Source organism: Cajanus cajan, chromosome 8 (assembly GCF_000230855.2).
Source record: "Cajanus cajan strain Asha chromosome 8, NIPB_CcT2T_4, whole genome shotgun sequence".
Classification (NCBI taxonomy): domain Eukaryota; kingdom Viridiplantae; phylum Streptophyta; class Magnoliopsida; order Fabales; family Fabaceae; genus Cajanus; species Cajanus cajan.
In genome coordinates, this window is record NC_138524.1 from 14,477,785 (window position 1) to 14,495,044 (window position 17,260).

The following is a 17,260-nucleotide window of genomic DNA, read 5'->3' on the forward strand; positions in this document are numbered from 1 at the left end:
AGGGCAGAGAGAATTCAAACTCTAAGCACATTTTTCTTCTTAACCATTACTTAATTGACACCCTTCCATAACCCCAATGCATAATTATGGTGTTTTTTGATCATACAATCATCTCATTCTTTTCCTAAGCAGTCAAAATTTCCTGCAGTCAAAAGCATAGGATTTAGTAGAAATCATTGCTAAACCTTTGTCAAATTGCCAACTTTTTTTTTTTTTCTTTTCAAAATAACACATTACAATTCTTTGCTTTCTATTGTTTAACTGAAAACAATTCATAACAATAGTCACCCTTCTATAAACAAGGTACAATATCATAGAAGACTCCATTTTGTCTTGATCAAAAGACTAAAAGATGCTACTATGATCAATTAGCCATCAACCAATTTTTCAAAGCACCTAAATATTTGTACACCCCAAATAAGATGCCCATTATCTTTTCACATGATTTGTCTTCAAAGAAGTACATGTCCACGTTATAAATCATGGAAGAGTAACATTTCATTATGTATACATGAGTTTACATGGCCCATGACGAAATTACTACAACTATATCACTCACCACCTCATCATATTCAAACTTGGTATAGATATGGGGATTTAACTTATTCTTAACAAGTGACATTACAAGAAATCTTCCAAAGATGAAGAACTGAATATAGAAATCCTCCTTCTTTTCCTGGTTCCTAACAGGTCCTGTGAAACAGAAAATCTATTGAGCACAGACCTAAGAGCTTGGTGAACAGATCCGGCGAGAAACTGCCGGTACGCGGCGTCTTCAAAGTTCTGTTCTTTGCAGCTAATGATCACAAACACATTCTTCATTCTGCCTTCCAAGGTTGCAATATCTGCCCTTATTATCATGAGATGAAGAGCATCTAGTGCTTGTCTTATATCAGACAATAACCCGGGTTTATATTCACAACATAGTGATGCTCTAATTGAATAAGGAAAACCGTTCAACCCACCCTCTTGTTCTTCAACACTTATTTCATCATTGTCCTTTGGAATCATCAAGCCTTCACATGCTTGTGCTGCATTCTTCTTAAGCTCTTTCAAATGTCTAATAACCTCGCCAAGTAATGACGCCTTGTCCATCTGTCAGTATGTCCAAAAGTAAGAAAAGAGAACTCAAATTTTTGAAACTATGAATAAATTCTTTAACATGTTCACTTCTACTGATATATGAGCTTCATAAATCAAACTATAAGCACAACTAAGTTGGATAGTTAATTAATATCAAGCTCCTCTCATCCCATATCTCTTTCAGGGAAGAAAACTCAAATTGAGTCCTTCACAATCAAGTGCAACAACTAAGTATCTTACCTTACTAAAAGTCTGATTGAATAAACTTCTCTAAAAACACTTTTAGAAGTTAAAAATGAAAAAGAAAATCAAAATAAACTTTTTCATAAATTAAAATTAGCTTGTGCTTAACTTCTACAAGTTAATTTTAGTTTATAAAGAAACTTGTTTTATTTTTCCTTATTAGTTTTCTCTCATAAATGTGTTTTTGAAGTTTAACCAAATAGAACCTAAATGGTTTTCTTTATACCATCAACTAGTATAGTTTACATCCCAAAATTTAAAGCTACCAACACTTCATTAACACATACTGAGATGGTAACGGAAGCAGAAGAGAATGCTAATGAATTTAGTTTCTCAAGAAATACACCTCTAGTTAAAGCTCTAATGCAGATGCATAAAGACATGATAGGTACCAAATCCATTAAATTGTGGCTTGTCAAGCCATGCTTACATTCCAATTTCCAGCAAAAGCAGACAAAGTAAAATATAGATCATAACCATTCACCCTTGACTTCTATTACCCAATTCAATTAAATGACTACCTTAGTTCAACATTATTCACTACTTAAAACCTGTTTGTATATAAGGCCAGAAGAGTTTTGGAGAACTTCTGAAAATAAAGAGTTTCTTTCGGTAAAAAATTTCTCAAAAACATTACAAACTTATATTCAAACAGGCTCTTAAACACTTTCTCAACCATTTGAAAAAGGGGGGAAAACAAGAATGAAGAATAAAATAGCATTATATTGAACAAACCTTGATAGCACCTGGAATGACACTGCGAAGTGTATCAAGATGTGCATTTATCCTTGCCCTCCTTCTCCTCTCTGCCTCACTATGGCTCTTCAAAGCTTCAATGCTTCTCTCAGTGGACACCCCTTTCCTTTCCAACTTCACAGGTGCCTCCACAAGCTCCCCTCTCTCCCCATCCAAAACCAGAGAGAAAGACGAACCACACCCACTTCCAATTACCCCATTGTTCCCTCCAAAACCATCACTTTTCCCCTTAGGGGCATCTCCATCAATGTCATCACCCCATAAAAAAGCTTCCATTTCCATCTCTCAATAACAACGAAAAAAAGTAACTTGCTCAAAAGGGTGTGCAGTTTCACAAATAGCAAGTGAAATGAGAAGACACTGGAAGAATGAGACAACCCTGGAATGATGGAGTAGGCACTGTCTTGTTCTGTAACAGTGTCAGTGACAGCATATGAAGATGGAAAAGGATGTAATGGGAAAGATCTGAAGGGTACTAGGATTGCAGAACACTTCACCTGTTAAGGAAGGAAGAACACACACCTTTTTTTATATTGGAGTAGCTCTTGTCACAACTCACAAGATATTTGGTGTGCCCCTTCACCATTTTATAATCAAAAACTATATTTTCTTAGATCTCAATATAATCTTACCCGTACCAGAATCATATAGAATCCATTATTTTTGCTCTCTCTAAAACAATAATAAAAATTGGGATTCGTACTTGTCCAATCAATGTCTCCGATAGGGTGATTTCAAAATTAGAATCCATCAAAATTAACTTTTGCATAATATTTCTTGAAGTTTCATGAGATTTTACAAACACTCTTCTTTTCTTTTTTACCTTTGTAATAACTTCTTAATTATTTGCACTAACACCCTATAAACATTATATTAACCTCCCTTAATTATAGTTAACAAAATTAAAAGTATTCGATTTAATTAATTAAATGCTTATAGGAGTAATAAAAAAATAAAGAATTATTTCTTTGATTTTTATCAATAATAGTTAACTACAAAAAATCATTTTAAAAATTTTGATTATAATTTAACTAAATGTTATAATATATATTTGGCTTAAAATATTTCGTGCATAACATAAAGACTAATATCTTATAAATATGTATAATTTTGAGATTGAATTTTATAATTTTTTAAATTTTAAATGTGGAGTTAATTTTTTTTTTCCAAACAATCCCACGAAAGTGGGAAATAAGCCTGCCTTAAAATTCCATTAGTCCTGTTTAAATGTGTAGTTGGGTTAATATCTAAGGAGCCAACTTGTCAATTAAAAAGGGAAAAATGACCCTTTTTCTCTGTATAACTTTTTTTTTTCTTTGATAAGGATGATTTTTTTTTGTCAAGTTATATTATTTGGACGAAATATTTATTCAACTATCAATTTTGATGATTAATTTCTATTGAAAAAATTGACTAAATACTTTTTTTAAGATTTTTTTTTTCCAATATCACATTTTTTCAACTTCCAGATCTGAATTTGATATTTTTGTTTTTTTAAGAAGATTAAGTCTACAACTTGTTGGTGAAAAAGGATGAGAATAAAATTTAACCCATAATCTTTTTTAAATTACTTAAATATTTTATTATTTATTCTTATATAATAAATTATTCAAATCCTCTTATAGAAGATTTGATATATCTATATATTTTTCTTATTATGATATCACATTTTGTATTCATTTTATGATAGTTATTTTAATTTTATAATTAATATTTTTCTTCTTCAATCAATGAGTTATAAACAGGTCGATTCATTTTTAGGTCAAAACTGTGATTTTAATTTGGAATAACAAAAACAGAGTTATGGCCCTCATTAAACCTTTGAATATTAGTTCATTGATTTTTTTCTTCCTGGTTGAAATTAATTAGAAAAACATATTCTTGTGGGAAAAAAAGGTGATATTGTGGTATATACACATCCAATTGTTAAATATTATTAGCTCAGCAATTTTGCAAGATATCTAAGATTTCTATAGATCTCGCTCAACCATTTTTATTGGAATTAAAAATTCTGAATTCAAGATTCTAAAGATAACATATCCTTGTATGTATTTTTGTTGGATTATTCACTACAAGAAATGTGTATATAATGAGATGCGAAATGTGTCATTATAAATATAATTTATATAAATATAAATTTATTTGATATATAATTACACATAATTTTAGTATTAATTTTAAATAAGATTTAATTATATATATTATGTCATTATAGTATTTATCCACATTTTTTTATCAATATATTATATTTATAATATAGATAAAAATAAATTTTAATAGCAAGTATTATATTACTATAAAATGGTTTATTACATGATATTTTTTTTTTTAGTGATTGGATATAAGGGCACAAAACCATATAGGGATGTAGCTCTTTGATATCAAAATTATAAGGAGATGGAAATGTCCAAGTGAATTGTAAATGTTGATGATTGTCTAAGGTAAGGATAATTTTTATGGAGAAAAATCAAAATCTTATTTATGTTTAATCATTAAGAAGGATGACTAATTATTTATGTATGACTTAGTTTAATAATATTAAATATGAGAGAGTGTATTAAAAAAATTAAAATCTTATATTAACTAAAATTAAAGAGAATAAAAAATATATAAATAAGGATATTTTTTTAGCTTACAAGTTAATTTTGTAAAATTTTATTAAGTTTTAATTTACTTTCTTGTAATAGTATTTAAAGTATTTTAAATTTACTAAAAATATTACTCACAGTATATATAAACCAAGCTTGTATTGGAAAAAATCTAAATCATCCTCTATATCTCAGATCATTAAACCTGACACTAAATGCATAAAAATATATCCTTTTACAGTTGAGTGATTATTGTTTTTATATAGTTTTGGTGGAAAAATTGATTAAATGATTGGGATGTAATATATTGTATGGCAGTAATAATTCAGAAGAAAATAGATTCTCTCTTTCCTTTTTCCTTCCATTTCTATCATTTTTTAAACTTTTGGAAAAATTAATAAAATGAAGATGATGAATATTTCAGGAAGAGTTACAGTTAGGTTTTTAAATCTTTAATAATAAAAAAAATAGAGAATATTTTTACTTAATATATTATAGGAATTGCTATACTCAGGCACGGATCCACGTGGGGAAGAGTGGGGGCATGTGCCCCCACTACCATTTTCCAATACATTTTTTTAATCCAAAAAATAATATATTTTTAAAAATAAAAATTATATTTTAATTAAAGAAACATATATATTTAAATTATCATATTATAAAATACAAGTTTTTTTTTTGTGTATTGATATTATAAAATACAAGTTTAAAAGAGTTGTTAATTTATTTGATATTTATCAAATTTTTTAAGAAGATTATTTCTTATATGTGATAAAAAATATTTTTTAATAACGAATTAATTTTTTTAAAAAGTTTAATTTTTGATAAAATAAAATTTGTAACATATATATTTACCTTTTATGCTTTTTATTTATGTATACATTGATTAAAAAAATTAAAATAGTAAGGATTGTAAGATTCTATACGTTGATTAAAAAAATCAAAATGGAAAATATTGGAATATTTATATTCTATTTAAATTTTTAATTATAAAATATGTTTGAAATAAATTATTATCTAAAATATTATTTTAGATATTAAAAACATGTTTATATTATAAATAAATTAAACTTCACTTTTATACAACTTAAAATATTTATTTTTATATTTTTATTAGTATTAAATTATTATAAAGTATATTTTTAGAATTGTAGTTCTAACCAAATATTTAAAAAAAAATGTCTATGATAGATAAATAAGTCATATTTAGGACATGTATTTTAAAAAAATTTAGGTTCAAACTTACTAAATTATAATATAACATAGTCTGACTTAACTTATTTTCATCTTTAATCTAAGCATAGTTATAAAAATTTGTAAAAAATAATTATGATATATATTTATACTTTTAAAAGTTATATGTAAAATTTTTAACATTATAAATATATAAATAATTATTGTCCCCACTATCTAAAATTTCTACATTCGTCACTGGCTATACTGCATCTACATTTAAATTTTACTAGTTTAGAAGTGTACCAATTGTTACTTTTTTATTTAAATATTTTGTAATGCTATTCCTTGTGCCACTTTTATATTTGAAATGAATATCAGTTTCATCTATTTAAAAAAAAAACTTCACCAGATTTTTTTATCTATACATCTATCTATATATATATATATATATATATATGAACAACTTCTATAAAAAAAATAAATAATAAAAAAACTTTTGTTTCAAGGGCATTTTAAAGTTGCTTATTTTAAGAATCAACTTAAGCAACTTGGCAAGTTATTTGATTTATGAATTCAAGATTTTGATTTCCTAGTTAATTATGGTGTTTGATTTATGGTTAATTTGTAATTAGAGATTTATCTAATTTAGAATAAGTTTGTTTTATTTGGTTTATCTTTTACATAGACTTTGTTGGATTTAATTTGATTTAGTAAACTTCTATTCTAATTGGATTTTCTTATCTTTTGTTATAACATTATTGAATGCTGGTGTACACTATTATTTTTTTTTTATTATTGTAATGTAAACTATTACTATAAAAGGGAAAAGAAAAAAAACAAAAACAACTCTGTCTTTTCTTATATAGAACTTGTCATTCTATATTATAATTAATTTAGACACACATCACATTGAAGAAGAAAAAAAAAATAGTTCACCCCAAACCACATTTTATAGGAAGTAAAAATTTTGGCTTCAGAAAAAGTGACTTTAAACACAGAAGTTTTTGTCTTGAAAACAAACAAACTACTCTTTTCTAACCTAGATCTGTCTTGAGACAACAGAAAAAACAAATGGTACATAATGACACTTTTTTTCAACACACTTTGGCTAGTGCAATACTCTATTAATGTTGAGATTTAATTTACACAATTCAAAAATTTACCCTCATTTTTTAGTTCAAAGTGGTGGAAGTGAAGAATAACAAATTGTTATATTCGATTTTTTGATACAAACATCCTGAATTCAAATTTTATAAATAGAAAAAATATGATTGAAAGAGAAAATTTTACTAATTATCATCACTATATTCTCTTACAGAAATTCATCATCAACAAAATGGATAACATTTGTTGAAAAACACCATGCATGCATTTAGTGAATCAAAACCAAGGTGAATGTGTCCAAACCATACACCAATCTAGGGCTTATATCTAGCAAATCCAGAAAGGTTGTGGCAATAGTCTTCAAATTCAGTCTCAATAAAGACATCCTAGTTGCTGGACACAGTTCTATAGTGCTCAAGATTCACTGCTGGATATGCTTGTTGGAATTGATATAACCAAATTTAGCATTTTTGGAAATGAACAATGAATTTGTCCACACACACAGTGAGACGGCAAAATAAACCCTCTCTCACCCACCTACAAAAACAGTTTGGATAATGACAAATGCAGATTTTAGCAAATTTTGAAGGGAATCTTATTGAGTCATGAGAGCCAAGTCTTTCAGGTATATTATCCATCATTTATCATTTTTTTTTATATAAACTACAAGTTTTCTTTTTAAAGTAAGGTATCATCTGGTTGAAAGTTAAGGAATAGTTTTCTAAACTATTGAAATCTATTTATATTGTAAGAGGTTGATCTTTTTCAACAAATATTTTTTTTATACACACATACAAAAAATTGAATCACTAATGACATATTTAAGAAATAAAGTTATTTACCAGCTAAATCATACTTTATTAATACTTCTAAGTATCTTTTATGGGTAGAATCTTGTTTGAGAAAAGATAAAATTTTACTTCTAAATATTTAATATACATGTATATTAGGTATTTAAATTTAATATTACTTATTAAAGTGAAACAACTATATTCTAATTAATTCTTAAATGATTCATGATTTAACATAAATCAAATAAGGGTCTATCTAACCTTCTATATATTTTGAATTCCTTAACCACCACTAGTTAATGTTTTCCCATTCAAATAATAATATCAATAGAAATTAGCATTGATAATTGGGATCCTATGTGATCTCTCAATTGGTTTTCTTATTTCCACAATTTACTTTTCTGTCTCTTGCATATCTGCAAAGTGCAATGTGCTTGAATTTTCTTTTGGAGTGACGCATTGTTGGAGAACGTGTCTAAATAAAGCAAATTTTGTGGGTTTTTATATACCCTCTCTAGGCTAAAGATCCATGCAATCCCTATTCTAATTTAATAAACCCTTTTTAATCACTGGCTTTGACATTAAGATTATTATCTATGGTCCATATAATTGATATAGACACTAAACAACTCTTTAAGGGGTCATATCCAATTAGATTCTCTCACACTAAACAACTATGTATTAATTATTGAAAATTACTAACTAAACTTGACTCGAGTTTTTCATTAACAAAAATGAAAAATTGTCTCAGGTTGCAAACATGGGTCACAAAGTTTGACATTTTGTTGAGATAGATGCAGCTAGCATTAGCTAAAAAAAATAGAAAGTAATAAGAAACTGTTTATTTTTTAGTCATTAAAAATATTTACTATTTTCAAGACATTGCTAATTATACTTTTATTGATAATTATAATAATTAAACCATGTTTCACTGAAAAAAATGTTATACTAATGTGATTTTGAATCGAATGAGTCTCCAGTGGTAGTCTTTAACAAAATTCATTTTTTGCCAAAAAAATTCAATTATTAATATAAATATCGTGAACACCCAATTTTGAGTTATGTCTTATCACTTTATTTCTTACCTTTCCACTTTTTCTAATGAATAATAAATTTCAAACCAAGTCAGTTTCCTTCCCATCATTAAGTTAATTCAGAACAAGATTATTATTATTAATATTATTATTATTATTATTATTATTATTTATTTATTTATTACTATTATTTATTTATTACTATTATTATTACTCTTTCAGATTAGACAAGGTGAAACCATTTTAAAAGAAAAGGAATTTTTTTATTTAACTCATTTTAATAACTTTTATTATCTGATTCATAATAGACATAATGGATCAGAAAAAAAAAATATCTCCACTTTTATTTTCATCTTCAAATTGAGCCATTTGAATCCAAAAGCTATTTCTATTTGTTTTGAACTTTTCCATTTTTTGAAATTGGGCCACCTAAACCCATGACTGATTTTATTTCTTTATTTTTCTTCGGTAGATGATAAACATACCTCCACTCTCGTATATAAATACACCCCCTTTCTTAAAAAAAAATATAAAATGTCTAAATTACCCTTTTAAAAAAAATAAAATTCCTAAATTTACACCTCCCTTCCCCGCACCCCCTTCCCCGCACAGAACAGCACCAGAACGGGCCTTCTGCAAGAAGAACGGTCCGTTCTGATTGCAGAACGCCCCGTGTTGCTTGCAGAACGGCCCGTTCGGCAAGCAGTACAGGCCGTTCTGCTTGCAGTACGGGCCGTACTGAAAGCAGTACAGGCCATTCTGCTTGCAGAACGGGACGTTCTGGGGTCGTTCTGTTGCAGTACAGGTCACCGCGTCACTTTTAAAATGACTACCTTATGACTGATTTTAAAACTCCGATTTTAAAAGTCATTTTTGTACTAGTGTGTCTTTCCATAGAACAAGTAAGAGTCTTTCTCTTACAAGACCACCTGCTGACATTGCGCACCCCTCTTCTTTCTCTTTCTGGCACTCCTCTTCTTCTTTTTTTTTACCGCACCTCGCACACTGTTGAGATTTCCGTTGAAGTACTTTTGTTATAATTGTAAATCAGTTTGATTCAATCAACGGTCTCAAACACGACAAGTATACCGGCCGTTCAAGTAGTAAAAATATCGTATCCACAGGGATTAGAAGGTAATATAAGCATTTATTGACTATTCGTGACTAAAGAATAATTCCAATTTCATAGTTTGTGCAGTGAATTCAAAGTTGTGACTATTGGAATGAAAGCTGTAAATAAATATTGTTTTGTGAGTGGAAAAGGTAAGGAATGATATTGTGGTATTGTGAGGTTGTGGGGGTCAGATTTCACCAAACGTAACACTAATGTATCCTTAATCTCTTGTTGAATTCATTGCTTAGTCAACCCAAGAATTTACTCAAACCTAATCCCTTAGAGAAAGAGCCTAGGTGCGGATATTGAATATCAATCCCTTGAGTACCCAATATCTACACCCGCATTACGGGCTAGGGTTTAAGACTACTAATGGGTCAAGCTCTATCCCTAGATACAATCACCACTAGGCATATGTTTCAGAACTAGTTTCAAAGGTTATTTTCCAATACCCATGGAACCTTAAATCATGCAAAGGGTGATCAATCCAAAGCAAGCATTAAGAATAGAAACAAACACAACAAAGAATAAAACAACATGTATATATATCATTAAAACCGTAAAGATTACAATAGAGTACGTTGGTTACATCTAACCCCACAAAAATTGGGTGAAACCACTCACAACAATGAGGGCAAATACAAAAATAGAGATTGAAGAGGAAGTGAAGAACCGAAGGAAAGATCCGCACACGGACGATCCCAAGCCCTGGGAATCCCTTCCACAGCTCCTGGAGGCGCCCAATGTGAGAATGGGGGTTTCTCCCCCGAAAATGGCTTCAAATACGAGCCAGGGAGATCAGATTAGGGTTTCGCGCCCGACGTGTAAGTCTTCGCGCCTGGCGCGGACTCTTCTGTGCACTTTTTGCCTCAGTGTAAGCCCGGCGCAATTTCCTTTTACGCCTGGCGCGATGTCTTCCAGAGAGTTTCATGCACTCTCTGTCTCGACCACGCCCGACGCGTGTATTCTCTTGCCCGGTGCCATGGCTTCCAGACTCTATTCTTCTCAAGCCCGGCGCGAGTCATCTTGCGCCCGGCGCAATTTCTTCTCTGCTCCTTAGCCTCTTGGATTCCCAATCCTAAGAATCTTCAATCCTCACTTCTCTAGCTCAATACCTGCACAAAAATGAGGTGTATTAAGGTATTGTTAGCTAAATTTGGGTTAGTTATATCTGCACACAAAATGAACCAAAAAGAGAACAATTATATTGCAATGGTTCAAAGGATGAGTGGAATTTGTTCAATAAATCTCATCCAAAAAGAGGTAAAATTGAGACTTAACAACTCCCCCAAACTTAGAACCTTGCTTGTCCTCAAGCAAAAGGTAATTAATCTAGCAGATAACAAGCAATGCAAGTGTGTTCAATTCTACATCATAGTTCACTTATACTTTCCTTTCGCAAGCATGAACCTCAGATGAACTTTCAGTCACAATTGTTGCAATGGAACATGACAAGGTGCAAACAAAGGTTTCAAAAGAGATCAAAGAGCTGAGAAGAGTAATGACTATCTGTGTATACATCCTCACTAGGAAAGTGTTTCTCTCTATGCACACTAGTGTATCAGGGTGAGTGTTTCTCTCATATCTACTACTCACGCCACATGATTCAACTTTGCTCTTCGTTTCCAAATGAAACCAGTGGTAAAACAAATGCAGGCACTCATCACAAGGTCATTATTAGGGCAATTCTGGGTCAAGCAGGGTCAAGCATTAGCAGTTTTATGGTTTTTCAAGGATTGAAGGTGCTATAGCTTAAGAGAGCAAATAAGATTTTACAATGATGTCCCTCTCCTTACCCCATTACACATTTTGGCACATGCCCTTTACCGGATCCAAGCCATTAGCCTTTTTATTTTTGTTTTGCTTTTTTTTTCTCTTTTTTTTTTTTTTGAATAGCTGACCACATACTTTCTTCTTCCCAAAATTCCCCATTCTTCAACTCCCCCAAACTTATTTGATGTCATCAATTTGCTCTCTTAACCAAGGCAAAGGTTATGGTTAATTTTTCATGGTTTGGGACAAATAGAAGGTGTGGTGTTTAGGCTTAGGAAGGTATGGGTCAAGTGGAAAGTGGATATGGCTTTTTGGCTTAGATGGTTAACAAAATATGGAAATGTGAATGCCTTGATCATATAAGTGCACAACATAAGCAAACCACCAGGGAAACTCAAGCAAAGTCTATCATGAAACTTAAGCGTAGTTCACTCATAAGTATTTAGGCTTAAACCTCACCCGGCTATGCATCCACAAATTATCAAACTCAGCTCAGTTCTATGATCAACATTGAAACCCGCATGCAACTAGTCATGAACTAAAGATCTAACGTGACTTGAAAATGTCTAAGGTACACACACCATAAACATCAAGCAAACTATAATCCAGAATCGACCACAAGCAAAACAAGTATCAACAAGATTAAAAACCATGCTAAGGCAGACTATTCACAAAAGAACCAACAAAGTAATCACCAAAAAGACTATATATAAAAATAGTTAAATACTAAAAATAAAAGACAGAAAAATAAATTGCAATAGACAAAGGTAAACTAAGGTAGGCTCCATCTGCTTCCATCTATGGGGTCTGGTCATCATCATCTTCAGGGGCTGCTCCACCATCATTGGCTCCGTCTGCATCAGCAGCTCCACTCCCCCAAACTTAGGAGCCTGGTCCCCAGGCCAACCAGTATATGCCTGAAAGTTCTAGTAACCAGAAGTGGTGAAAGAGTATAATCATGAAAGAACATGGTGAGCATAACAATTAAACACAGTGATGACCATGCAATTATAACCAAGATGAAGAACATCCTTAGACCAAAATTAAACACAACAAACAAACACAAAGAAGCATGATTGGAAATAGATAAATATGGGGTATCAGGAGAGTGCGCGCCGGGCGCGACACAGGCGCGCCGGGCTTGTTATCAGTAAAAAAATAATAGAGGTTTCAACTCTGATATCGCGCCGGGCGTGACTGATGTCGCGCTGAGCACAATTTCAATTGTGCCCGGCGTGGTGGTTCTAGAGACCATAATTCAAGTCTTGCGCTGGGCGTGAGGTAAATCGCGCCGGGCGCGTAACCCTGATATGGTCAGTTTTGCCTAAATTTGCTTTGAAAGGAGGCCTTATAACCACCCGGAAACAGAGTTACCTCATCTCTCACACTCCAAACAAAATATACCCTATATTTACTCATTCAAACATGATTCAAACACTTAACAATTAACACAAACAACACATAACACAACAACATATAACACAAAACATATATAACATCAAACAACATATAACACAATCCAACACATAATAAAAAACAACACATATATCACAGAACAACATGCAACACAAATCTAAAACACAGTTCAGATCTCTGGGTTGCCTCCCAGGAAGCGCTTGCTTACTGTCCCGAGCCTGACGGTGACCAACTTGAAGTGCTCTACTCTCCTTCTCCTCCTGTTGCTCTTGTTCCTCCTTGCTTTGTGCTCAATCTGAGGATTGCTCAGCAGCTGCTCAGAGGAATTGGTCAATCTAGTTCACAGTACCTTGCATACAAGAGAAAACAGAGGACTAGAGTGCACAGGTTAGCTTCAACAATTCATTGCCAGCACACAAATAAAAATAACAATAAAAACAAAAGAATAAGTCACAAATAGCTACAAATACTAAATCGCCATTCTAATCCCCAGCAACGGCGCCAAAAACTTGTTGAGATTTCCGTTGAAGTACTTTTGTTATAATTGTAAATCAGTTTGATTCAATCAACGGTCTCAAACACGGCAAGTATACCGGCCGTTCAAGTAGTAAAAATATCGTATCCACAGGGATTAGAAGGTAATATAAGCATTTATTGACTATTCGTGACTAAAGAATAATTCCAATTTCATAGTTTGTGCAGTGAATTCAAAGTTGTGACTATTGGAATGAAAGCTGTAAATAAATATTGTTTTGTGAGTGGAAAAGGTAAGGAATGGTATTGTGGTATTGTGAGGTTGTGGGGGTCAGATTTCACCAAACGTAACACTAATGTATCCTTAATCTCTTGTTGAATTCATTGCTTAGTCAACCCAAGAATTTACTCAAACCTAATCCCTTAGAGAAAGAGCCTAGGTGCGGATATTGAATATCAATCCCTTGAGTACCCAATATCTACACCCGCATTACGGGCTAGGGTTTAAGACTACTAATGGGTCAAGCTCTATCCCTAGATACAATCACCACTAGGCATATGTTTCAGAACTAGTTTCAAAGGTTATTTTCCAATACCCATGGAACCTTAAATCATGCAAAGGGTGATCAATCCAAAGCAAGCATTAAGAATAGAAACAAACACAACAAAGAATAAAACAACATGTATATATATCATTAAAACCGTAAAGATTACAATAGAGTACGTTGGTTACATCTAACCCCACAAAAATTGGGTGAAACCACTCACAACAATGAGGGAAAATACAAAAATAGAGATGGAAGAGGAAGTGAAGAACCGAAGGAAAGATCCGCACACGGACAATCCCAAGCCCTGGGAATCCCTTCCGCAGCTCCTGGAGGCGCCCAATGTGAGAATGGGGGTTTCTCCCCCGAAAATGGCTTCAAATACGAGCCAGGGAGATCAGATTAGGGTTTCGCGCCCGACGTGTAAGTCTTCGCGCCTGGCGCGGACTCTTCTGTGCACTTTTTGCCTCAATGTAAGCCCGGCGCAATTTCCTTTTACGCCCGGCGCGATGTCTTCCAGAGAGTTTCATGCACTCTCTGTCTCGACCACGCCCGGCGCGTGTATTCTCTTGCCCGGTGCCATGGCTTCCAGACTCTATTCTTCTCAAGCCCGGCGCAAGTCATCTTGCGCCCGGCGCAATTTCTTCTCTGCTCCTTAGCCTCTTGGATTCCCAATCCTAAGAATCTTCAATCCTCACTTCTCTAGCTCAATACCTGCACAAAAATGAGGTGTATTAAGGTATTGTTAGCTAAATTTGGGTTAGTTATATCTGCACACAAAATGAACCAAAAAGAGAACAATTATATTGCAATGGTTCAAAGGATGAGTGGAATTTGTTCAATAAATCTCATCCAAAAAGAGGTAAAATTGAGACTTAACAACTCCCCCAAACTTAGAACCTTGCTTGTCCTCAAGCAAAAGGTAATTAATCTAGCAGATAACAAGCAATGCAAGTGTGTTCAATTCTACATAATTCCGGAAAGTACTTTCCATAATATTAAAGTTACTATTACGGAAAGTTCTTTCTGGAATTATATGAACAATAATTTCTATTCCGGAAAGTACTTTCTGGAATGCTAATGACTGTAAAAGTACTTTCTGGAATGCTAATGATTGTAAAAGAACCTTTCTTATATTGGTTATGGTAGGGCTAATCCTTTTTTTCTATTCAGAATGACTGTAAAAGTATATTGCTTAATGACATTGAGCGAAAAGAGGCTTTGGGAAGAAGAGGGGTGTGGAGTGTGGGGTGCGGGGAAAGGGGGTGCGGGGAAGGGAGGTGTAAATTTAAGAATTTTATTTTTTTAAAAGAGTAATTTAGACATTTTATATATTTTTTTTAAAAAAGGGGGTGTATTTATACGAGAATAGAGGTGTGTTTATCATCTGCCTTTTCCTTCTTCAATATTTTACTTTTGGATTTGGGCTATCTGAGCCCATTCTAAGTAAATAAAAACACAACAAAAAGTAATTGTTATTTGCACACTTTTTTAATTTATATATATACATATATAAGAAAATTGAACACAGATATCTAGAGAGTTTAAAATACTCACACTCTCAATCAATTGAAATGAGCTTGGACTCTCACTTATTACTTATACTGTTATAATTTCTCTTTTATATTATTTTTTGCAATTTTTTTACTAAAGTTACCATTTCCCCCCTTAAACTAGTTTTTGTCTTTTCGTATACATTTCTGTATTTTGTCCAAATATTAAAATGCAAATTCTTAGCAAATTTAAATCAAACGAAATCCTATGATCAAACTTTATTTATGCTCATACGTTTAAGTTCATCCACCCAAAAGCAATTTTCACCAAACCAAAACTTTGCATTTGAATTCTTTATGTGTATGATGATATTTGAAGCCTTAACAACCTGAACTTGAACATCTAAGAGCACCTCCTGTAGAGGTTTTTTAATCAATTTTTTATATGTAAGCATCGTATTTAATAAAAAAATTTAATTGGAGTAGGTTTATGTGATATAAAAAGGAGAAATTTTTTTAGCTCCATCCCTTGCTGAAGCAACAGAGCTTGGTTGGGTGTATGGATCTTTGACATGAAGTGGTGTGATTAGTTGGAGAAACATCTCCCCTCCATGCCGGAACAATAAGAAAAAAACCAGAAATAAGCATGACACAAGAATTGCTTACGAGTAATATAACATAGTAAAATCTATTTAAAGTGGATGAGAGTTGCTTATAAGCAATTTCCATTATAAATGTTCTAAGAGAGCTTCTCTAAAAATGAACCAAAATCTATATTTTGACAAGTTCACAAAGCTCAAATCTCTATGCGTGTTTGTTCATTTGAGTTGGTTTACTTATATTTATTATTCAATTTAATCAATATTTTTCAGGTTAAATTTGTAAAAGAATTACATATATCATTTTAATTTTAGATTTATGAAAAATGAAATAGATACAAAATATCAAAACATGTAGAACTGATAATGAAGTTTAGTCAATTATATTTGCATTTCTGATTTATTGAAAACCTTTTATTCAAAGAAAAAAGTTAAAAACAATGTTTATTTATAAATCAATTTACACACACTAAAAATAAGAATAACATTTTTCTCGCTAAATTTTTTTCTTTACTCTATCTATATTTTTCTTTCTCATTGTTGGAATGAATTAAAGACCAAATGAGGTGTCTTATTTATACACATACGTAGAAGCCACCTCCTGCTCATTCCTTTTCTTGTTTTTATGTTTATTACCATCTTTATAATATATTTTTTTTAATAAAAACATCATTATTCACCTTTTTTTTAGGTGGTGTTGTTGATCACTTCTAACAATCCCTTACTTGAAGACTAATTTCAATTTATCTTCACACTTTAATTAATACAATAATCATTTTTAGTATGTTACTCTTATAGGCTAATATATTTATTGAATTAAAAAAATAAAGTATTAAATAAATTTTAAATTTTTAAAAATTTATAAATTTAATTTATATATTAAGAATTTTAAATTTGACAAATCATTAAAATTTAATATAAAATATAAATTATTAAACATAATAAATCTAAATCCACTTAGGTAAACGGATATCCTAAAAAAAAAAAAATTTACAACCAAATTCTTCGTATAAAAAATAGCATATATACTAGTAGTACTATTACCATTTATCCTCATTAATTAATTAATTA

The 17,260-nt window shown here is 31.4% G+C and overlaps 1 protein-coding gene across 1 annotated transcript; it reads right to left on the reverse strand.

The window, feature by feature from the left end:
• Nucleotides 1–271: 271 nt before the first annotated feature.
• On the reverse strand, nucleotides 272–2,684 carry LOC109799131 (transcription factor bHLH30). Its single transcript, XM_020359652.3, has 2 exons — nucleotides 2,062–2,684; nucleotides 272–1,095 (listed from the first exon to the last, which is right to left on the reverse strand). The coding sequence occupies exons 1-2, from the start codon at nucleotides 2,362–2,364 to the stop codon at nucleotides 622–624; spliced, it is 777 nt and encodes a 258-aa protein (XP_020215241.1). The 5' UTR covers nucleotides 2,365–2,684; the 3' UTR covers nucleotides 272–621.
• Nucleotides 2,685–17,260: the final 14,576 nt, after the last annotated feature.